Raw genomic sequence first — 24165 nt, 5'->3', positions numbered from 1 at the left:
CAGGCCCAACTGGACCCAGCAGGGACTGAGGGAGTACTGGAGGAACGGGGTGCAAGTTTGGGGGAGAGTGCAGTATTTGACTTTAATGCTCGTAAATTATAGGCAAAATATCTGCTAATTTAAGGTCAATAGTCCAGACTCTCTTTGTATTAGACCTGCCCCCGGGAGAGAGTGAATCCATGAATAATAACTGACAGAAGCTTTTCTTTTTATGATTGTAATTATAGTGTTGTTTTTAAGTGAAATTATCCCGTTATTTCTTTTCCAGGGCTTTTGTCTTCTCCCCCACCCACTTTGCTACAATCTCTTGTGGGCCAGGGACCATTTTTTACTCAATAATAATTGTGGTACTTGTTTAGCACTTACTGTGTGCCAAGCACTGTTCTAAGCTCTGAGGTAGATACAAGTTAATCAGGTGGGACACAATTATTTTCTCACACAGGGTTCACAGTCTTTGAAGGACAGAGAACAGATATTGAATACTCATTTTACAGTTGAAGAAATTGAGACACATAAAAGTGAAGTGACTTTCCCAAGATCACACAGCAGGGAGGTGGTGGAGGAAGAATAAGGAAAGAATAAGAATCCAGGTCTTCTGACAACCAGGCCTGTGATCTTTCCACTAGTCCAATCTGCTTCCTGATGGCAACAGTGTTTAGTAAAGTGATTTTTTCATTAAATGGCATTTGCTAAGCACTTACTCTGGGCCAGGCACTATACCAAGCCCTGGGCTAGATACAAGATAATCATGATCCACATCATGATCACGGATTTAATCCCCCTTTTACAGATGAGTAAAGTGAGGCACAGAAAAATTAAGTGATTTACCCAAGGTCATACAGCAGAGAAGCACCATGGCCTAGTGGATAGAGCCTGGGCCTGGGAGTCAGAAGAACCTGAGTTCTAATCCTGCCTCTGCCATTTGTCTACTGTGTGACTTTGAGCAAGTCAATTTATTTCTTTGTGCCTCAGTTACCTCATCGATAAAATGGGGATTAAAATGTGAGCCCTATGTGGGACAGGTACCATGTCCAACCTGATTAGCTTGTATCTACTCCAGTGCTTAGTATAGTGCCTGGCACATAGTAAGCACTTAACAAATAGCCATAAAAAAATGGCAGAGCAGGGATTAGAACCCAAATCCTCTGAATGACAGGCCCATGCTGTTTCCAATAGGCCATGCTGTTTTAAAGCGCTTAACATAAAATGCTTAACAAATGCTAATCATAAATTTGATAAATAATAATAATGTTGAGTATCCCATTCTTTTCTCCAGAGACTCCCCCAGTGGCTGTACTTTAGCCACTCTGAATGAGGTCTAGTAAAATAATGAGCTAAAGTAAAAAATTTGGATTATCTGTGGATTTTAATTCATCATACTCCCCCTATCTAATGAGCATTAATAATAGAGTTGACTGTATTCTAGTGTCAACTGGATTCAGTGCAACTCTCCCATTCCCCAGAGAAAGGCCCCATAAAGCTAACAGCTCTTCAAGTCCTAGTCCTATACCTGCTTTCTAGGGGCATAAGATCTGAAATCTGTCAATTGATCAATCAGTGGCATTCAATAAATTCTTACTGTGTGCAGAACACCATAGTAAGTGCTTGGGAGAATACAATACAATACAATTCTAAGTGTTTCACACCTCCCTTTCTCATCCCTGCATGATCCCCCTTCCCTTCCCCCTTCCCTCTCCTTCCCTCCCCACCACCAACTCCACAGTACAGGGGCTGGTTCCCCTGAGGAAATAGTTGAACAGATATCTGGGAAGGTTCATTAATGAACATACTTTGAGAAGCAATGTAGTCTAGTGGAAAGAGCACAGACCTGGGATTCAGAGGACCTGGGTTCTTACCTCAGCTCTCACACGTTTGCTGTGTGACCTTGGGCAATTCCCTTGACTTCTCTGTGCCTCAGTTCCCTAATCTCAGTTCCCCTTCCTATTCCAGCTGTGAGCCCCATGTGGGAATTGATTATTGTGTATTTACCCCAGCATATAGTACTGTTCTTGAAACTAGTACGGGCTTAACAAATACCACAATTACTATTCATTAATCTCTTAAAAAGCCTTTGAAATAAGAACAGAGGAAGACCCTAGCAAATGTACCTTGCTTAGGTAGTGAATTTAAGACCCCACCCCCTGCCCCCCAGGAATGAAATTAAACTGTGCTTTTTCAGAAATATGTATGGATATTTATGCGTGCACACATATATACTTACATTCAGAATGAACATCCATAACTATGTAACCACATAAACGTGAGTGTTCTCTCTTCGCTAGGTTACTGATTTCTTTTTTCTTATTATTTGATAATCTATCCCCAGACATATTCCAGAAACAAGCTGTTTCCCAGAGGATCCGCTATGATTTTCTCGGGTATGATTTCTTTAAAATTTCCTTTGCTTCCTTTCCCCCCATGGGTACCAGCAACTGTGGGGTGCTCCCAGAGTGAAAAGAGGTAAGATGGGTACCAGAGACAGCAGTTGAGGTGGGAGAATCCATAGGGAGAGTGGCAGAGGGAGGCAGCATCAGGGAATTGGTTTAATGGGAACAAAGAGGCAGAGGCTGGGGCCTGGTGGTGTATCCCCACTGCCACCCTCTCTGCCATGGACAGGTGGGGCTTTATAAACTTTCTGTGGGGCTGATGGCAGGGAAAGCTGGGTGGACACCTCATGTCAAAGTTCACTCCCTGCTGCCCTCCACAAAGCAAAAGTATGGCTCTCCCCAACACTGACAGAGCTGTTTGAAATACCAATTGCCATATTTGCCAAGTGTTTACTCTGTGCCAAGCACTGTACTAAACCCTAGGGAAGATATAAGATAATCATGTGGTACATGATCCTCATCCCATGTGGGGCTCACAGTCAAAGTAGGGGAGGGAACAGATTTGTAACCCCCATTTTCCAGATGAGAAAACCACTGCCCAGAGAAGTTAAGTGACTTGCTCATGATCACACAGCAGGAGGGGGCAGAGCTGAATTTAGAACCCAGTTCCCCAGACCTCCAAGCCTGCACTCTTTCCACTAAGCCAAATTCCTTCTTTTTTATTAAGTCCTGAATAACCACAGCAGAGAGAGATTGGGGAAGTATTGGTCTGGCCACTGGGAGTCCCTGTGGGGGAATGACGTCTGGGAGGGGATGAGGGGAAGGTGAAGGAAGCACTGCTGGTGGTTCAGGGTACTCACCAAGAGGCTGTGCTCAGAGACAGAGATGCTGCTGGGATCTACCCTGAGGTCCATGCACTGGCTGATGCTTGCAGAAAAGCGGTTTGGCTCCTGGGCCCGTTCACATTTGTCCTTCCGGGAACACCTGAGAAAGACACAGACATAGGGGAAGGTCAGAATCCTGGGCCATCAATCAATCAATCAGTTGTATTTATTGAGCGCTTACTGTGTGCAGAGCATTGTACTAAGAGCTTGGGAAGTACAAGTTGGCAACATATAGAGACAGTCCCTACCCAACAGTGGGCTCACAGTCTAAAAGGGGGAGACAGAGAACAAAACCAAACATACTAACAAAATAAAATAAATAGAATAGATATGCACAAATAAAATAAATAAATAGAGTAATAAATATGTACAAACATATATACATATATACAGGTGCTGTGGGGAAGGGAAGGAGGTAAGATGGGGAGGATGGAGAGGGGGACGAGGAGGAGAGGAAGGAAGGGGCTCAGTCTGGGAAGGCCTCCTGGAGGAGGTGAGCTCTCAGTAGGGCCTTGAAGGGAGGAAGAGAGCTAGCTTGGTGGATGGGCAGAGGGAGGGCATTCCAGGCCCGGGGGATGATGTGGGCCGGGGGTCAACAGCGGGACAGGCGAGAACGAGGCACGGTGAGGAGATTAGCGGCAGAGGAGCGGAGGGTGTGGGGTGGGCTGTAGAAGGAGAGAAGGGAGGTAAGGTAGGAGGGGGCGAGGTGATGGAGAGCCTTGAAGCCCAGGGTGAGGAGTTTCTGCCTGGTGCACAGATTGATTGGTAGCCACTGGAGATTTTTGAGGAGGGGAGTAACATGCCCAGAGCGTTTCTGGACAAAGACAATCCAGGCAGCAGCATGAAGTGTGGATTGAAGTGGGGAGAGACACGAGGATGGGAGATCAGAGAGAAGGCTGATGCAGTAGCCCTTTGGCCCCCCTCCCCCTTGAGGAGAGATACTCATTACTGTTTCAGGTTTTGGGGTGCTTTTCCCAATTCTTCTCCCTGCTCCCGCTGAGGACCTGAGAGAAGCCACTCTGGATATCCAAGAAGAAAACTGATTTAAATTGATTTTAACTGATTTTAAAATGCAGGAAGAGGGATTTGGGTTAGAGCTAACGACACTGAGGGCCATTAAATGCTGGAATGGGTGGCCAAGATGGGTTATGGGACCTCTTTCTCTGAGAACCTTGACCAGAAGAGACTTTCAGGTCTGTGGGTTAAGTGACACCTTTCCTGAAGACAGGAGGATGGATGAGATGACCTCTCTGGTTCCCATGAGACTGAAAATTCCAAGCTATTCCATTGAAGGCAGGGCTACCCTGTGCCTATTTAGTTTACATTTTGTGATTCACCCACTCGGCCTCCTCTCCTCAGCAGCCCTGATTTTCAGGCTCTAAGCCTGCCTGATGGACCCTGAAGAGACCTAGTTTGACAGTCCCTGACAGCAGGGCCACCGCCAGTTTCTGATGGGCAGAAAACTCTCCAAGGCTAGCACTCGCCCTATCCAAACAGCTGTGACAACTCTGTGAGAGGCATGCAGCCATTTCCACCCGACCGCCCACCCCCCTCTTACCCTTCCCTGGCACATAATGGACCTAAATATGAATGCTGTCAAAGAAAAGAATTATTGAGGTTTAAGTGAATCCGTAAGATAGCTCTAAAGTGAGCTCTTGACTGCAGCCTTTATCTCATTGACTCGCTGAAATAGCTCTTTTTTATCATACTATTTATGGCAACAGCCCTAACAGAGATAAATAGACTGCAAGACAATAACACACTCTCGAGAGCATGGCATACAGAAAAGACAGGGAGATTTCAAATCCCCCGGGACCTAGTAGGCTCTTTAGCAATTCTTCTGAGCTCTCCCACAGAGGAGACTGAGGTCTGGAAGTGGGAGGGTTAGGGTTAGGGCAGACCAGTCGCTTCTCCTGGGTCCCCAAGGAAGGGATGTGGGGAAGGGGGAGTAGTTGATGGTGATGGTCTACTGGGATAGGTGGGGGCAACCATGAGTATCTCCTGAGTGAGTCTGGCTGGACTAGGTGATGGGGAAAGAGAGGTACTTAGTGCTGACACTGGTGGCAGTAATTGGTAAAAATAATGGTATTTGTTAAGCACTTATGATGTATTAAGCACTGTCCTAAGCATTAGGATAGATACAAGTTTATCAGGTCAGTCACATTCTCTGTCCCGCATGGGGCTCACAGTCTAAGTAGGAGGGAGAACATACATTGAATCGCCAATTGACAGAGGAGGAAACTGAAACACAGAGAAGTTAAGTGACTTGGCCAAGGTCACAGAGCAAACAAGTAGAGGAGCAAGGCCCAGATTCTTTCCACTAGACCACACCACTCCTTTGGTGTACTGGAAAGATTTTGGTTCAGGGAAAATTGAGTCGGAAATACCTGGCCGGGTTGACCTGTCTGAAGGGAGCTGGCACATGACATCCACTCCAACCCTAGTCAGGACTGTGTCTGTGCACTGAAGCCAATGGCCAACCAGCCATGCATCAGAAAAGAACCTAAATTTGGGAGAGTTTACCTTCTAGATAAGTATCAAATTGCAAAATCCTAAGCCAGAAGGGACTTCGTGGGCCCCCTCACCCATTTCCTAGTCTCGGGGCTTGGCTTAGATGTCTCTTTTCTTAGAAATCATTAGGCTCTGCCTTGGGACCCCTTGTGGCCTAAAGGACAGAGCATGGGCCTGGAAGTCCGAAGGAGCCAGGTTTTAAGTTCCAGCAAGTCACTCATCTCTCTGTGCCTCAGTTACCTCATCTGTAAAATGGGGATTAAGACTATGATCCATGTGGGAGATGGAAGGTAGCCAACCTGATTAACTTGTATCTACCCCAGCATTTAGTACAGTGGTTGGCACATAGTAAGCGCTTAAGAAATACCATTAAAAAAAAGCCAAAAAACTTTGCTGCTCTCCTCTCCCTCCTCTGGAGAAAGCTGACACCTGAGGGAGAGTGAGCAAGAAGCATACCCCAAGAGCCAGTCTTAGCTAGGCTTGTGGGAAACCCAGCCGAACAGGCTCTCCTCTGTCTCCCTGAGCATCCTGGATGATTCCTGAATGCAGCACAGGCTTGGTTTTATTCCTGTATTGCCGGAAAGTCTGCCTTTCCATACTTGTGGTACAGCAGGGACCAGTAGCCTAATAGTAATGATAATAATAATGATGGCATTTGTTAAGTGCTTACTATATGGCAACTACTGATCTAAGCGCTGGGGTAGATACTGGCTTAATCAGGTTGGACAAAAGTCCCTGACCCACACGGGACTCACAGTCTTAATCACCATGTTACAGATGAAGTAATTGAGGACCAGAAAAGTTAAGAGACTTGTCTGAGGTCACACAGCAGACAAATGGCGGAGGTGGGATTAGAATCCAGGTCCTTCTGACTCCCAGGCCCATGCTGTATCCACTAGGCCTAGCAGAAGGACCCACAGCACCAGGTCTCGAAGGACAGCTGCGCTACACCCAGTGCTTAGTGCTTTGCACATAGTAAATGCTTAATAAATGCCATCATTATTATTATTTTCACAGTCCCCCACCCTGTCTTCTCATGGTGTGCTTAGGTAATAAAATCAGTAATTCCTCCCTGTCTTTACCCCTGGTCTGGCCTACACTGTTATCTGTCAGGAGTGAGTGGCCGATCACCCATTTGCAAAGCCACTCAAAACTTCGGGGGCAAGCCCTGCCCCCAAACCATGAGTGGTGAACCCAGCTTGCCCTGGGCCTTAATCCAGTCCAGATTTTGCATCTGCAGTGTGCCTGCCTCCCTTTCTCACCCTCCCAACACCTGCTGCTATGGCCCAGAGCCAAGAGCTATTGTGCTACAGAGGGATCTCTGGCTCTCCTTCTCTGCCCCGACCCGGCACATAACATAGAGATGCTGAGTTGGCTGGCAAGGGATCGGGGGGTTTCCGGCTCCTTTCAGGGCTGGATTTCCACTTCTTTTCCTCTGGGGCCTGCCCCTGCTCTCCACCATCTCTGACCCTGTCCACCAGGCACCGGGCCCAGCCAGCTTCTTGAAGTGAAGGAGCATCATGAGGGTGATTTTGTTTCCTTAAAGCCAGCCATCCATACTTGGACTGAATGGGGACTTCGGGGTGGGCAGAAAACAATGCCAGTTCTTGGAATCATAGCATCTCAGGGACGGGCAGGCCACTCAAATGTCAGCTCTGACATCCCCTGCCTTCAGAGGAGATTGATCTGAGCCTAGACTTCCTATTCTGAAGTATCTGAATGGAGAGAGATACTAATTCTCTTCCTGGAACATTCAGTCTTGCTTCCTGGGCATCAGGGAATGAGAGAAAAAGAAAGGGTTGGGTGCTAAAATGGGAGGGGCGGCAGGTGTTCTGTGGGATGTGGGAAGGGGACAGGTGCCAAGTACCGAAAGAGTGCCCTATCCCTGGGAGATGACTTGTTTTGCCCCATTCCCAAATTCCACTCCAGCCACAAGTTGTTTTTTTTTAAGGTATTTCTTAAATACTATGTGCAAGGTACCATTTTAAGCCCTGGGATAGATTCAAGCTAACGAGGATGAACATAGTCTGTGTCCCATCTGGAGCTCATAGTCTTAATCCCCATTTTAGAGATGTGGTAACCAAGGCACAGAAAAGTGAAGTGCCTTGCCCAAGGTCACTCAGCAGACAAGCGGTGGAGCTGGAATTAGAACCCAAGTCCTTCTGACTCCCAGACCCGGGCAAGATTCCCTAGGCCACACTGATTCTAATCCTGGCCCAGAAGAAGGGACTCCAATGGCGCCACCCCTAAACTTCTCTAGGACGCTTGTGTGAAGATCCCCAAGCTGGCCATGCCCCCAACCCCAGAACCCCAGACTCACATATTGTGCAGGGAGCACCAGCCGCAGTGAGGGTCTCCCGAGCTCAGACACTCCCCACAGGTCGTATACTGTTCGCAGGACTCCACTGGGATCCTGGAGACCTGGCATGTGAGAGGGATAAGGGGGCACGAAGACAGAGAAACACAAAGGTCAAATCAGCAGGTCAGAAAACATCCACAATAACAGCTCAACTCACACATTCTACCAGCTTCCCTCTCCCCACAAAGAAGTGATTCGGGTTGAAAAACGGAGTGAAACCAATCGTTGTTTTACCCCCTTGGCATAAAGTCTTACTCGTCTTCTCAAGGTCCTCCTCTTCTCATGGTCCTCCCCATCTCACCCTGCCACCCATATCCCTTGCCCCTTTTGTTTGGATTCAGCCTCCCTGTTTCCCAGGAGGTTACAAGCACAGTCTTTCTACGTTTGGACTAGACATAAACTTTGCTGTCTGGGTATTGGACTGTAAGCTAGCTCTCCACGGCCAGTTAAAGCTGAACATGGTTAACTCTCCTGAGAGGCTATTGGGAGGCAGAAAACTCTTTTTCTGAAGGGCTTTCAGCTGGGCTTGGTTTGAGACATCCTGTCTTTACAGAAAAACATGAAAACGGGGGAAGGAAAACTTTTCTCATCAAATAATATTCATCGAACGGTGCAGTTTCTTTCCGTCTTACAAAATATACCATCTGGATGCAATTAGCTCATTCCCAATGCATGCATTCACCGTCCCCGGGAAATCTTCCCTCCTTTGAAATGTCTGGGTGAGCAGGGGCATTCACTCCGGCGGGGAAGAGCTGTCTGCCCGAATCTGCTTCTGCCAGGGAGAATGGGAATCTGTGGATTTGGAACTGGGATAACCTCTTCCCTGACTGCAAGACCTCAGGGGCAGTGGGGCCAACTGGGAAAGAGCACGGGTCTGGGAACCAGGAGATCCAGGTTCTAATCCTGGCTCCATCACTTTTGTACCATGAGACAACTTCTTTGGGGGTCCGTTTTCTCATTTGTAAAATGGGGATACAACACCTGTTCTCCTTGGACTGTGAGCCCCATGTGGCATAGAAACAGTGTCTGGCCTGATTATCTTGCATCTCCCCCAGCTCATAGTATGGTGCTTGGCCCACAGTAAGCACTTGACACATACCACAGTTATTTTGATTACCTCGGGTAGATCCACTCCTGAAGTCTACGTGACCCCTTGAAAGCAAGGAAACCCCTTCTGGTTATGCCTAGGAACCGTGTCTGCACTGGACACAGGAATCCAGGTCAGTGGCTTCCTGGATAGAATTCAGGCCTGGGAGTTAGAAGGACCTGGGTTCTAATCCTGACTCTGCCACTTAATAATAATGATGATGGCATTTGTTAAGCGCTTACTGTGTGCAAAGCACTGTTCTAAGTGTTGGGGGGGAATACAAGGCAATCAGGTTGTCCCACAAGGGGCTCACAGTCTTAAACTCCATTTTACAGATGAGGTAACTGAGGCCCAGAGAAGTTAAGTGACTTGCCCAAAGTCACACGGCTAAGTGTTAGAGGCAGGATTAGAACCCATGACCTCTGGCTCCCAAGCCCAAGCTCTTTCCACTGAGCCATGCTGCTTCACAGCAGTTGCCTGCTGTGTGATCTTGGGCAAGTTACTTTACTTCTCTGGACCTCAGTTACCTCATCTGCAATATGGGGATTAAGATGGTGAGCCCTATGTGGGATGGGAACTGTGTCTTGTATCTACTGTGGTGGTTAGTACAGTGCCTGGAATATAGTAGGCACTTAACAAATGCCAAATACTTACTACAGTACTTTGCACACAGTAGGTGCTCAATAAAAATATGATTGAATGAATGAAATACCATAAATAACTATTATTATTATTATTATTATTATTATCTGAGAGAGAGCCTGTGAGTTTGAAAAGTGGGCAGGAAAGGGAATAATAATAACACTGAATTTAGAGAGCACATTTCCTTTGTTTTCAAATGTTTTCAGACCAGTAATGAACAGCAATGATTCTCTCCACTTTACCAAGGGGGAAAAATAAGTTCAGAGGGGTTAGGTGACTTGGCCAAACATCACTCAGCAGGGTAGGAGAACTGGGACTAGAAAGTGGGTCCCCCAAATCCTTGCCCAGGGCTCTTTCATTTCCGTTTTCAGGGGTGGAAGTGGGGAGACAGAGGGGACAGCTTGTGAGACTGAGATCAGAGAAAAACCCACTTTCCTATTCTCCCCGCTCCCTGCACAAAATCAGCTATCATGTTCTCTGAGGGCCAAATTTGGATTTCTTCTCCAGTTTAGCTCTCCCAGGCCAAGTCCCTGTGAGCTCTGCCGCAGGATGTCTGTTACCAGACCACCCGGTCCTCCTTCCCACCCCCGGCCCCCTCCCACCCAGCTCCGAATGGGGGATTACAGCCGCCTAGTGCTCAGCCACCCTTTCTTGGGGTTTCTGGCCCCTCGTGAGTGATGTCTGCATCTGGCTGGAAATTAAAACAACTGTCTGCATTGCATTTGCCCAGTCCGTCAAAACACAGCCCGGCTCTCAGCAGCTGGGGAATCCGGGACTCAATGGGGCCAGTGTCTCGGGCAACAAAGCCCACTTTCAAGCCAAAGGCGGCAGAGATAGTGAGAACCCTGTTCTTCTCTAAACATGAACCAGTAGCACAACTATTTTTCTTGTTTCCTGGGCCCTCCTTGGTTTTCTCTTCAATGACTCAGGTTGGAGCACAGTGACCCAGGAGGAAGGCTCTTGACAGGGGCTTGGTTTTTGCCCCATCTGGGATGTCCCAAGTCAACAAAGCTCAACCTTCCTCCCTCATATCTACACCCTTATACTCTGTTGCTTATCCTACTTGTAATTTATTTCAATTAATAAATTAACATGTGGGATTTACCCATTTGGTGCAACCGAACGTATTTCCTCTTTGTCCCAGGCTCATTTCTGATTCACTTCAGTGTTCAGTTGCTGGGGGCTGAAGAGAGTCCAAACTATAAGGAGGAGGAGCAGCATGGCTCAGTGGAAAGAGCATGGGCTTGGGAGTCAGAGGTCATGGGTTCAAATTCTGGCTCTGAAATTTTTCAGCTGTGTGACTTTGGGGAAGTCACTTAACTTCTCTGTGCCTCAGTTACCTCATCTGTAAAATGGGGATTAAGACTGTGAGCCCCACGTGGGACAACCTGATCACCTTGTATCCACCCCAGCCCTTAGAACAGTGCTTTGCACATAGTAAGTGCTTAACAAATGCCATTATTATTATTATTATTATTATTATTATTATAAGGACTGCACATTGTGACTGGGAAAAGCTCAACTGTAAGCTCCTTGACCGTATCTACCAATCAAGGGTACTTTCCCAAGCACTTAGTACAGTGCTGTGCACACAGAAAGCACTCAATAAATACCACTGATTAATAGACTTTTTGGCTGAGATCATGTCTACTTACTCTACTGAACTCTCCCCAGTACTAAGTACAGCACCCTGCACAGAGCACTCAATAAATATCATTGGTTGATGGGCTGGGATTGTATCTAGTTACTCTGTTATGATCTCCCAAACACTTCGTATAGAGCTCTGCACAATGTTCAAGAAAGATGATCAACTCTCTCTAAGCCTTTTACAGCAACAACAAACAATAACAATGGTATTTATTAAGCACTTACTATGTGTTAAGCACTGTTCTAAGACCTGGAGTAGATACAAGTAATCAGGTTGGACTCAGTCCCTGTCCCACATAGTGCTCAAATTCTTAATTCCCATTTTGCAGATGAGGTAATGGAGATCCAGAGAAGTGAAGTGACTTGCCCAAGGTCACCCAGCAGACAAATGTCAGGATCTGGATTAGAATGCAGGCCCTCCTGACTCCCAGAACTGTACTCTATCCACTAGGCCATGATGGAACGACTGTCCATGACAGGCCCTGCATGGTCAAGAATCCCACCCTGGCTTTTCCCAGTCACAGTGTTCAGACCAGTTTGGGCTCTCTTCAGCCCCAGGAACTGAACACTGAAATGGACCAGAAATGAGCCTGGGACAAACAGGAAATACATTCTGTTGCACCACATGGGCAGATCCCACATGTTGGGTTGCCTCTGAGGATTATGGGAGTTGCCTAAACCCCCTAGGGGCCCGAGTTCAAATTCCAGCAGGGCACCAATTGGACATTTTAGACGAAAGGACCAAAGAGCAGGAAGGAAAGTAAGGGGTGTTGGGGCTTGCCCTGAGCACACCCCTGGGAGCTGGGAAGGCCTGTGTTAGGTCCCTTGGGAAGCCAGATTTTCCTTGGAAAGTTAGCCACAGAGAGAGGAGATATGCAGCAGGGCTGACTCAGAGTTTAATGGGACCAGTGGGTAATTCCATAATTAGTGTTTGTTTGTTATTACTGGATTTTAATTATCCACACAGCACCCCTACTGCAGGAATGTGAGGGTGAGGGAATTTGGCACAGATTTGCTGTGCTGGCACGCATCATGCCAGATGCATCATGGACAACTCTACCCTGACCACCTACCCATCCTTTCTGGGAGATGCCTCTCTATGCAAGACCCCAGCTTTCACGCTCACATATCCTTCTCGGCCTCGGTTTATTTCTCATAATGGTCCTTAATGAAGATAACTGTCTCATTAAGTAATTTACTTAATTGAAGGTGATTCAGGCTGCCACCATGTCCCCTTGGCCTCTGGGGCCCGTGCGTCTTGGGGTTGGCCGTCTTTGGGTTTGCGGGGGTGGGGAAGGGAAGTGGTACCTTGTTTCCCTGGCTGCCTCGGTTGGCTCCCCTGGTGCCTCCCTCTGGGCCAGAAGCCGACTCCCAGGAAGCTTCATCAGGAAGGAGGGGTAAGGATCTGGCAGAGCTCACTTCAGGGAGGGGCAGGGACTACTAGGGCTAGGTCGGGAGGAGGGGAGCTCCCTGGTCCTCAGCAGGGATGGATGGGTGATCTCTGCAGCTCAGGGAGGTAATCCATCAATCCACACTATTTACTGAGCACTTACTGTGTGCAGAACAATGTACTAAGCACTTGGGAGAGTACAATGTAACAGATTTGGTAGAAAAGCAGCATAGCCTAGTGGAAAGAGCGTGTGCCCCAAAGTCAAAAGCCCTGGGTTCTAATCCCTGCTCTGCCAATTGCTCGCTGTGTGATTTTGGGCAAGTCACTTAACTTCTCTGGGCCTCAGTTTCCCTATTCTTCCTCCTATTTAAACTGAGAACCTTAATTAACTCGTACCCACCCCAGGGCTTAGAATGGTGTTTGACACATAGTAAGCGCTTAGGAAATATTAAAAAAAAAAACCCAAAACATGTTCCCCACCCACAACAGCCTAGAGGTGATGACTGTTTTGGCCTCTTCCTGACAACAAGGCCCTTGGTGTCATTCATTCATTCATTCAAATCATATTTATTGAGTGCTTACTGTGTGCAGAGCACTATACTATGCACTTGGGAAGTACAGATTGGCAACATATAGAGATACATATCCACAAGTAGCAGTGTGGGCACCAAATCCAGAGGCCAGAGACCTATTGCTGAAGTCCAGTGAGGTCATGGCTGTGCTCAGCAGGAGGAGCTAGGAAAGAGCATAGGACTGGGAATCAGAGGACTTAGGTGTGAGCCCGCTGTGGGCAGGGATTGTCTCTATTGCTGTATTGTACTTTCCAAGCACTTAGTATAGTGCTCTGCACACAGTAAGTGCTCAATAAATATGATTGAATGAATGAATGAATCCTGGCTCTGCTGCTTGACTAGTGAGTAATTTTGGGCTAATCACCTGTCTACATGTTTTGTTTTGTTGTCTGTCTCCCCCTTCTAGACTGTGAGCCTGTTGCTGGGTAGGGATCATCTCTATATGTTGCCAACTTGTACTTCCCAAGTGCTTAGTACAGTGCTCTGCACACAGTAAACGCTCAATAAATACGACAGAATGAATGAATGAATTTAAATTCTCTGTGCTCTGTTTCCTCATCTGTGAAATGGGAATCAAAAATCTGTTCTTTCCCTTCTTAGACTGTGAGCCCCATGCAGGCTGGGTCTGATCTTAGTATTTTGTAATTATCCTTGCCCCTAGTATAGAGTTTGTATATAGTAAGCGCTTAATAAACTTTATCATCATCATCATTCCAGTGCTTAGAACAGTGCCCAGCGCTTAGAACAGTGCTTTGTACATAGTAAACACTTAACAAATACCATCATTATTATTATCATTATCATTATTTTTGGGAATCCGGAGACCTGAGTTCTACTTCCAATCCAGCCATTTGCCTGCTGTATGAACCTGTGTAAGTCCATTAACTTCTCTATGCTTCAGTTTCCTCATCTGTAAAAATAGGAATTAAATATCTGCATTGCCTCCCTCCCCTTTAGATTGTGGGTCTCTTGTGGGACAGATATTTTGTAGGATCTGCTTGTATTGCATGACCCCCAGGATTTTGCACATAGTGTTGAAATTCTGTTGCTGAATTATACTTTCCAAGCACTTAGTACAGTGCTCTGCACACAGTAAGCGCTCAATAAATATATGATTGAATGAATGAATGAACAAACCTCATAACCATTATTACCAAGTGCAGCAAAAGCCCCCGTGGACAGGCAACCCCCCAGATGCTTGGAACAAGTCAAGGCAATCACTAGTCTGCAGAGAACCTGATGGCTACTGCCTTCCTGCCTGATGGTCTTCCACGCCCAGAATTCTGGGAGTTGTCTGCTTGATGGTTTATAAAGAGGCCCAGGAAGGAGGTTCTTTTCAAGGCAGGCAGGCTCCGCTAGAAACTGAACATGTAATCCTAGCCCTCCCTGGAATCTGCTCCCCTCCCCAGCCAGCTGCTACACCTGTCCCAGCACACATCCTTTCTCCTATGGTTCAGCACAGAGAGAACAGAGGGGCCTCTCTGAGGCCAGGGCCATAGAGACACAGGTGGTGTGTGTTTCAGGGTGCAGTTGGCCTCATCCACAGTTCCCGTGTCCTGCCCTGGGGACCTGGGAGAGATGAAATCCGGCCTGTTATTTGAGGGAATTTTCTAGGCTCACCCAACCCCCTCAGTCCAGCTCCCAGAGACACAACTGTTCACTTGCTTTCAAGGGGCACCAGCTGAAGCTAGTCTTGTGAACAAGGTGGTAGGGAGAGGGAGGCAGGGCAAAAACACAGGGGTTTAGACTCGAAGAGAAGTGGTGGGGCCTAGTGGAAAGATCACGGGCCTGGGCATCAGAAGGACCTGGGTTCTAACTCCGGCTCTGCCACTTGTCTGTTGCATGACCTTAGGCAAGTCACTTCACTTCTCAGGGCCTCAGTTAGCTCAGCTGCAAAATGGGGATTAAGACTGTGAGCCTCTATCTACCCCGGAGCTTAAAATAATGCTTAACACATAGTAAGCACTTAACAAATATCATTATCATTATTATTATTATTATGTTCTCTCCCAGCCTCCACTCTCTCCAGCCTGGTCACAGTGGCTAGGGCAAAGTATGTGTTTGGTGTCCGACCCAGCCACTTCCCCTACACATTCCATCCCTCTTCCCAGGAGGGAGCGGATTCAGTTACTCTTCTTGGTTAAACTCCTGCCAGATCCAGGGAGACAGGATCTGTGTTGAAATTGCCCTGCTGACTGTTGGCAGGAACCCAAACGGCTGCCTGTGCCCGGCTCTGAGCAAGCGACGGCCACTTTTCAAATGAAATGAAGCAGCAGGAATAGCAGAGATGCTTACAAACTATGTGGGGCTGCAGGGAAATGTATCAGAAGCCAAAGCTGCCTAGATCTTGGACTCTTCCCAGCTGGGGCTGGGCAGGAGGAGAGGGGAGCAGAATGGAAAATGGGAATTGGATGGGGTGGGAAGTTTGGGTAGCCTTGGTTAATCTTCGTCTACCTCCTCTAAAATCTACCCCTTCCCTCCTGGGTAGAGAGAAGAAAGTTTCTATCATTCTCCGGACCAATCCAGAGCCAGGAGTGCACTGGGGGGCTGAATTTCTGAAGCAGTGTAGCACAATGGATAGAGCATGGTCAGGGCAGTCAGAAGGTCATGAGTTCTAATTCTAACTCTGCCACTTGTCTGCTGTGTGACCTTGGGCAAGTTGCTTCACTTTTCTGGGCCTTAGTTACCTCATCTGTAAAATGGGGATCATGGGTTCGATGTGGGCAGTGCTAACGGTGGGAGGTGAGATTCTGTAAACTTCTTGCTCATGCTCCCCCCCACCCCCACCCCATCTGGAGCTCCCTCCCCCTTCATCTCCCATAGACCACATTTCTCCCCATCTTCATAGTCCTGCACCTCCAGGTAGTCTTTCCTAATGCCTCATTCCCACACCCTATTTTTCCATAATAATAATAATAATGGTATTTATTAAGTGCTTACTATTTGCCAGGCACTGTACTAGGCACTGGGGTGGATACAAGCAAATTGGGTTGGACACAGTCCCTGCCCCACGTGGGGCTCACCATCTCAATCTCCATTTTACAGAAGAGGTAACTGAGGCACAAAGAAGTGACTTGCCGGAGGTCACACAGCAGACAAGTAGTGGTGCAAGGATTAGACCCCAAGACCTTCTGACTCCCAGGCCCATACTCCATTCCTTCATTCAATCATATTTATTGAGCGCTTACTATGTGCAGAGCACTGTACTAAGCATTTGGGAAGTACAAGTTGGCAATGTATAGAGATGGTCCTTACCCAACAGCGGGCTCACTGTCTAGAAGACTCCAACCACTACACCATGCTGTTTCTCACTTAGTTCCAACTCCCCAGGCTCTTTCATATTCCACCCCAAAGCACTTAATGACCATAACCTTGTGCTCTGATGCTTCTCCTATCTGTGATTTATTTTAATGTCTGTCTCCTCCATTAGACTGTTAGTTCCTTGTGGGTAGGGACTGTGCCTACTTTAATGTAGTCTTCCCTTGCTGGGGCCTGGACTCTACACAGAGTAAGCACTCAACAAATATCTCCATCGACTAACTGATCCCTAATCGTGAAGCAGGGATGTTGGACCACCTTGGCCCTGGTACTCCCACCCTGGGCCACCTGAGGAAATCAATGTCTCTGTTTTTGGCCTTCTATGAGCTAGCAATCAGTCCTGTGTCCTCACTGCATGCTGTGGGGAAGAGAGAGAACTCATCCTGCTTGGAGAAAGAACAATTCCCTGCCCCTTGGATGTTTCCCTAAAGCACTTTGATATTCACCCCATTCCCAACCCCACAGCAGTTATGTACACATTCATCTGTAATTTATTTTCATGTCTGTCTCTCACTCTATTCTGTAATCTCCTTGTGGAGCTTACATGATCTGCTTATTCTTCTGGATTTTTCTCTCCCAAGCATTTAGTACAGTACTCTCCACCTATCATCTGTATAATGGGGAACCTGTAATATGCAGGACAGGGACTATGTCCAACCTGATTTGTTTGTATCCACCCCAGTGTTTAGTATAGTGCCTGGCACATAGTAAGTAAATAATAATAATAGTATTTGTTAAGCACTTACTATGTGCCAAGCACTGTTCTAAGTGCTGGGGTAGATACAAGGTGATCAGGTTGTCCCATGTGGAGCTCACAGTCTTAGTCCCCATTTTACAGATGAGGTAACTGAGGCAAAGAGAAGTTAAGCAACTTGCCCAAAGTCACACAGCTGACAAGTGGAAGAGACAGAATTCAAATCCACTATCTCTGACTCCCAAGCCTGGGCTCTTTCCACTAAGCAATGCTGCTTCTCTAACAAATACCATAATTATTATTACTATCATTATTATAACAAGTGCTCAATAAATACAACTGATTGGTTAGTAGTAATAGTATTTCTAAAGTGCTTACTGTGTGCAAAGCATTGTGCTAAATGCTGGTAAAGAGTCTACAAGAGATGATTAGACAAGTACCCTGTCTCTCAAGGTGGTCACAGTCCATGATTACTCACTAGACTCTAAGTTCCTCATGGACCAGGATCTTATCTCTCTATTCTATTGTACTGAACTCTCCCAAGTGCTTAGTACAGTGTTCTGCATTTCATAACTGCTCAATAAACAGCACTGATGGACTGATTAGTGGTAATAGTATTTATATAGCACTTACCATGTGCAAAACATTGTACTAAATGCCGGAAAAGAGTCTACAGGTGATGATTAGAAAAGGGCCCTGTCTCTCAAGGGGTTCACAATCCATGATTATTCACCAGACTTTAAGTTCCTCATCAACTGGGACTGTATTGCCCTACTTTATTGTACTGAACTTGCCCATGCACTTAGTATAGCGCTCTTCACATAGTATGCTTAATAAATGCCATTGATTGTTTTATTGACTGAGAGATACTTTGGCTTCCTTTGAATCTGTTCCTTCAGCTGAAGTCACATCTTTGGTAATGGGCTTTTACTTCCCTAATGGCAAATCTACTCCCCAGTAATTAAAGAGAAAGACTCATTACTGTTTTTTTTGGAGTGTCACATCCATTTTTTCAAAAATCAATAGACTTTTCCAGATCTTTTTAAATTTGTACACTGTAAATCCCCAATCCACTTCTCTGAGCTACCAAAGCAGGACAAAGAAATCGAATGATGCCGTTAAGGGAGGGAGTCAAAAAAAGCCCACCACCAGCTGAAATTTCCAGATTTTTAGATCACTCCTAACACACCAGCTGACCTTCCTGACCCTTCTCTGACCTCGGAACAGTCCCTGAAGAATGTTGAGTGGCTAGAGACCTGGGGGGGCATGCAGTGGAGTGCAAAGAGAAAATCTATTTTTAATGACTTTGGGGAAAGGACCAAAGTCGCTGAGTAATTTGGAGTAATTAAAGCTATCTATCACTCCAAAAGGAGAAGCCCTAAATTGATGAACTTTAAAGTGAAATTTCTGTCTGCCCCCCACCCACCGTCCCCGCCACCTTCATTCACAAAAACTTAGCTTGCATACAGTAAGATCTGGAAGAGGTCTGCAGACCTTTTTTGTAGGAAAGAGAATGAAGGGTGGTGTGAGGGTGGAAGAAGTCTGTTCTAATAATAATTGTGGTATTTGCCTATGTTCTTTGCCTATGCTGGGGTAGATACAAGTCTTCTAGACTGTAAATGCATTGTGGGCAGGGAATGTGTCTACCAATTCTGTTGTACTGTACTCTCCAAAGCACTTAGTATTGTGCTCTGCACATGGTAAGCACTCAATAAATACCATTGATTGATTGATAATCAGGTTGGACAAATTAATTAATGATGGCATTTATTACATGCTTACTATGTGCAATGCACTATTCTAAGCACTGGGGAAGTTACAAGGTGATCAGGTTGTCCCACACGGGGCTCACAGTCTTAATCCCCATTTTACAGATGAGGTAACTGAGGTGCAGAGAAGTTAAGTGACTTGCCCAAAGTCACACAGCTGACAATTGGTGGAGCAGGGATTCGAACCCATGACCTCTGACTCCAAAGCCCGTGCTCTTTCCACTGAGCCACGCTGCTTCTCTGCTTTTCCTAATAATAATGGCATTTATTAAGTGCTTTCTATGTGCAAAGCACTGTTCTAAGTGCTGGGGAGGTTACAAGGTGATCACGTTTTCCCACGGGGGGCTCACAGTCTTCATCCCCAGTTTACAGATGAGGGAACTGAGGCCCAGAGAAGTGAAGTGACTTGCCCAAAGTCACACAGCTGACAACTGGCGGAGCCTAGATTTGAACCCATGACCTCTGACTCCAAAGTCTGGGCTCCTTCCATTGAGTCACGCTGTTTCTCTGTTGCTGTTGCTGTCCTATGGCCAAGCACTGTTGTAAGGGCCGGGATAGTGATATGATCATCAGTTGGACGCAATCCCTGTCCCACATGGGACTTACAGTCTAAATAGGAGGGAGAACAGGCATTGAATCCCCATTTTACAGATGAGTAAATTCAGGCCCAGAGAAGTTAAATCACTTGCCCAAGGTCACATGGCAGGCAGGTGGCATAGCTGGGATTAAACCAGGTCCTCTGACCCCCTGGTCCTTTCCATTAGGCTCTTTCACTGCTTCTCTAATGAGGGGGGGGAGGGGGAAGTGCCACTTCTTGCCTTTGGGTCAGCCCAGAGCAGACCAAATTGTATGGTGAAGGACATGGCACTCCCCAACCATAATTCCCCTACAGGTGGTGGGGGAACAGAGGAATGCTTTGCGTGATCTGGGCTCGAAGTTAGAACACTTAGTTTTTGGTACTACTGCTACTGCTGCTGATCTGTGTACTCTTGAACAAGTCACCTACCTTCTCTGGGCCCAAATCTCCCCATCTGTGAAATGGGGAGAATAATCTGCCCCCTTTTTCCTCTCCTCCTCCCCATCCCCCCAACCCTACCTCCTTCCCCTCCCCACAGCACCTGTATATGTTTGTACAGATTTATTACTCTATTTTACTTGTACATATTTACTATTCTATTTATTTTGTTAATGATGTGCATCTAGCTTTATTTCTATTTATTCTGATGACTTGACACCTGTCCACATGTTTTGTTTTGTTGTCTGTCTCCCACTTCTAGACTGTGAGCCCATTGTTGGGTAGGGACCATCTCTATATGTTGCCAACTTGTACTTCACAAGCGCTTAGTACAGTGCTCTGCACACAGTAAGCGCTCAATAAATACAATTAAATGAATGAATGAATCTCTTCCCCTTGCTGGGTTGGGACAGGAGCAGGGTTCAGTTAAGGAAACATCTTAAACCACTGAGAAAACAGCTCGATTAGAATTACTAGTATTGCCCTACTCGGAGAGAAGCCAGCCTACCGAAAAGAGCGTGGAAATGGGAGTCAGAAGATATGGGCATGGCATAATGGTTAGAGCACAGGCCTGGAAATCAGAGGGTCATAGGTTCTAATCCTGTCTCCAACACTTGTCTGCTGGGTGGCCTTGGGCAAGTCACTTCACTTCTCTGTGCCTCAGTTCCCTCATCTGTAAAATGGGGATGAAGACTGTGAGCCCTATGCAAGACAGGGACTGTGTCCAACCAGATTTGCTTGTATCCATCCCAGCGCTTAGTACAGTGCCTGGCACATTGTATGTGCTTAATAAACACCACTATTATTATATATGGATTCCAATCCTGGCTCTGTCATTTGCCTGCTGTGTAACCTCAGATAAGTCAAGTAATTTCTTTGGCCCTCATTTTCCTAATTTATGAAATGTGGACGAAATACCTGTTTTTCATGGTATTTTAAGTGCTTACTACATGTCTAGCTTTGTTCTAAGTGCTGGGGTAGATACAAGTCCTCTAGACTTGCATTGTGGGCAGGGAATGTGTCTACCAACTCTGTTGTATTGTACTCTCTGAAGCACTTAGTATAGTGCTCTGCACATGGTAAGTGCTCAAAAAATACCACTGATCGATGGATAATCAGATTGGACAAAGTTGCTGTCCCATATAGGGCTCACAGTCTGTCCTTCTCCACTAAGCTGTGAACCCCAGGTGGGACAGGGATTATATCCAACCTGACTTTTATATCAACCCCAATGTTTATTACATTACTTGGATCACCATGAGTGCTTTAAAAAATGTTATTATTAATATTACTTCAGAGTCTGAGAAACAGCATGGCCTAGTGGATAGACCACGGGCCTGGGAGTCACAAGGACTTGGGTTCTAATCCTGCCTCTACCACTCATCTGCTGTGTGACCATGGGCAAGTTGCTTCAATTCTCTGTGCCAGTTATCTTTAAAATAGGGATTAATATTGTAAGCCTCACATGGACTGTGTCCAACCTGATTAGTTTGTATATACCCCAATGCTTAGTATAGTGCCTGGCACATAATAAACCCTTTACAAATACCATTAAAAAAAATCTGCCTTCGGAGTTTGCTGGGCTGTCCACCAAGAGATCTCATTCATCTGGCCCTTCTCCTCCTGCATCCAGTCCTCTTTCTTTGCATCCTACTGATTCAGACAACTTGCCTCATTTTCCTCAGCTTTCAAATAAGGGTAATATACCCATCCTTCCTTTCTCTTTACACTGTGATCCTTGATCCTTTCATGGCACAGGCACTGTGTCTGATTTAATTATCTTGTATCTATCCCAGTGCTTGGCACATAGTAAACACCTAGTAAAAACCATTAAGTGCTTCACCTAGTAAATGAAGAGCTTCACCTATTTGCCCGCCCACAGGGCCCAAGATATTCAACAACTGTAGTCTCAGTGAGCAAACCATGCTATTTTTTAATAATATTCATTAAGTGCTTACTGTGTGTCAAGTACTGTTCTGAGTTAATCAAGTTGGACATATTCCCCGTTCATGAGGCTCGCAGTCCAAGTAGGAGAGTTTATTCTGGAGGCAAGAGGAGGCCAAGGGGATAGATCAGCTGGGGAAAACAGGCATCCTTAATTCACACACATTCCAGAAAAGAAGGTTTTTCTGCTTCCCTACTCCCTCTTCAACATAATAACAGGGATCTCCAGAGTCAGAGTACCTGTGATTTGGGGGAGTGGGGACAACTAGATATCGATAATTTCTCCATGACAGCAAAGGAACTTCTCTGAAAGGCAGATGGGGTGGAGGGAAGAAGGGTTTCCTGAGGTAGTCTCTTCTCTTCGTTCCCCTGACTCCCAACTAGACACTTAAGGGCTCTGAGCTTTAATTTCCTGCATTTTGTCCTCTTGAAATCCAGAGCTCCAAGAAATCTGCTACCACCTCAGTTTTCTGCCAACTGATATTGGATCCTGGCCAAGTGAACAATGCTTTTGGGAGGCTTGGCTGCCTCTGGGTTAATCACAAGGTTCCTGTGAGTTGGTCAAGGCAGACCTGCTGGAATATCAGGGTTTTGGGACTACCACAAAGAGGGTGAAAGGGAAAGAGAGAGGCTGGTGTTGGGGGGGGTGGTTATGGGAGAGAGACTGTACAAATGGGAGGCTAAAGTCGGGGTCAGCTGGGAACTTGCTGCTTGGGTGAATCTCCCAGATGACTCCATCACCAGGAAACCAGAAGGTCTCTTCCAAGGCTGGAGGAGGGACAGAGTAGCAACAGAAGTAGATAGAATTTGTAATTCCAGGAGCCCGCCTTTCTAATAATAGTTATTGTGTTATTCAAGTGTTTACTATGTGCCAAGCACTATACTAGGAGTGGGGTAGATAATAGGATGGACACAGTTCCTGTTCCACACAAGGCTCACATTTTAAGTAGGAGGGAGAACAGGTACTGAATCCCCATTTTATAGAAGTGGAAACTGAGGCACATAGAAGTAGAGTGACTTGCCCGTGATTACACAGCAAGCAAGTGGCAGAGCTGGGATTAGTTTTCTTCTCCTCATCATCATCCAGGCTCCTTGGCTTCAGGGAAAACCATCCTACAATCAGGCTGGAGCCCGGTGCCCCCAGGCCTTGCTCTGTCAAACCCATTTGTTTCCATGTCCACTCTGTCTGGTGCCTCTCTAGACAAAAAAGAAATGGTGCCACTCCAGACTCTGATCACAGCACCAGCTGAAACCAGAGAACCAAGCCTCCCTTTCAGTCTAAACAAAATAAATTCTAGGGTTGCAATTTTGGGACCAACAAGGGACACTCACATCCTTTGGGAGAAAGTGTGGTTTGGGAAAGTGCAAGTTGAATGTCTGGACAACACCTTCTCTCTATCTGTCCCCCATCCGAGTCTACTGCAGAGTTTTAACTCTCTCTTCTATGACACCTGTGCTCTAGGAGTTCTGGCTTCAGAAGCCTCAGCTCCCTTGGGAACAACTTTCTAAGTTTTTCTCAGTTCAAGAGTCAGCTCCTGAAAGGATGACAGGGCAGACCTTTGTAACCAGGATAAATGGTGTTGGGGGGCAGGTGTGTGTGTGTGTGTGTGTGTGTGTGTGTGTGTGTGTGTGTGTGTGTGTGCGTGTGTCTGTGTGTGTGTACGCATGCACACATGTACAAACAATCTCTGGCTGGCCCTAAGCGAAGAGTTTCCTCCAGAGCGGAAATCTCGATTTAACAGGAAAGAGATCTCTAGGGATATACTCTGCCCTGGACCAAGTGTCTGGTTCTCCAGAATGCACCTTACCCCTTTCTGACCATTCTCTAGGCACTAGTTTTCTTGACAGCTCTTGATTTTTGATAGGTTCTTCTCCTGGGAAGGCTGGTGTAGAAACAATCAGATCTATCCAATAACGTTAATTGTAGAGGCCTTACGGTACCTACAGGAGAGACCCGGTTCTCCCCAGAAAGGCTGGTTGTGATGATGATGGCAGTGCTTAGATCT

At 46.5% G+C, this 24165-nt stretch overlaps 1 protein-coding gene across 1 annotated transcript in view; it reads right to left on the bottom strand.

Annotated features, from left to right (window-relative positions):
• Positions 1-24165, bottom strand: part of PLXNA2 (plexin A2) — a 252736-nt gene that overhangs the window by 81359 nt on the left and 147212 nt on the right. Inside the window, exons 5-6 of the mRNA XM_038749116.1 lie at positions 8043-8143; positions 3188-3311 (exon numbers count right to left, since the gene is read on the bottom strand). Coding sequence (XP_038605044.1) covers positions 3188-3311; positions 8043-8143 — 225 coding nt within the window. The remainder of the gene's footprint in view (positions 1-3187; positions 3312-8042; positions 8144-24165) is intronic.

The sequence above is a fragment of the Tachyglossus aculeatus genome, chromosome 7 (assembly GCF_015852505.1).
Source record: "Tachyglossus aculeatus isolate mTacAcu1 chromosome 7, mTacAcu1.pri, whole genome shotgun sequence".
NCBI lineage: Eukaryota > Metazoa > Chordata > Mammalia > Monotremata > Tachyglossidae > Tachyglossus > Tachyglossus aculeatus.
This window is presented reverse-complemented; position numbering and strand designations above follow the sequence as displayed.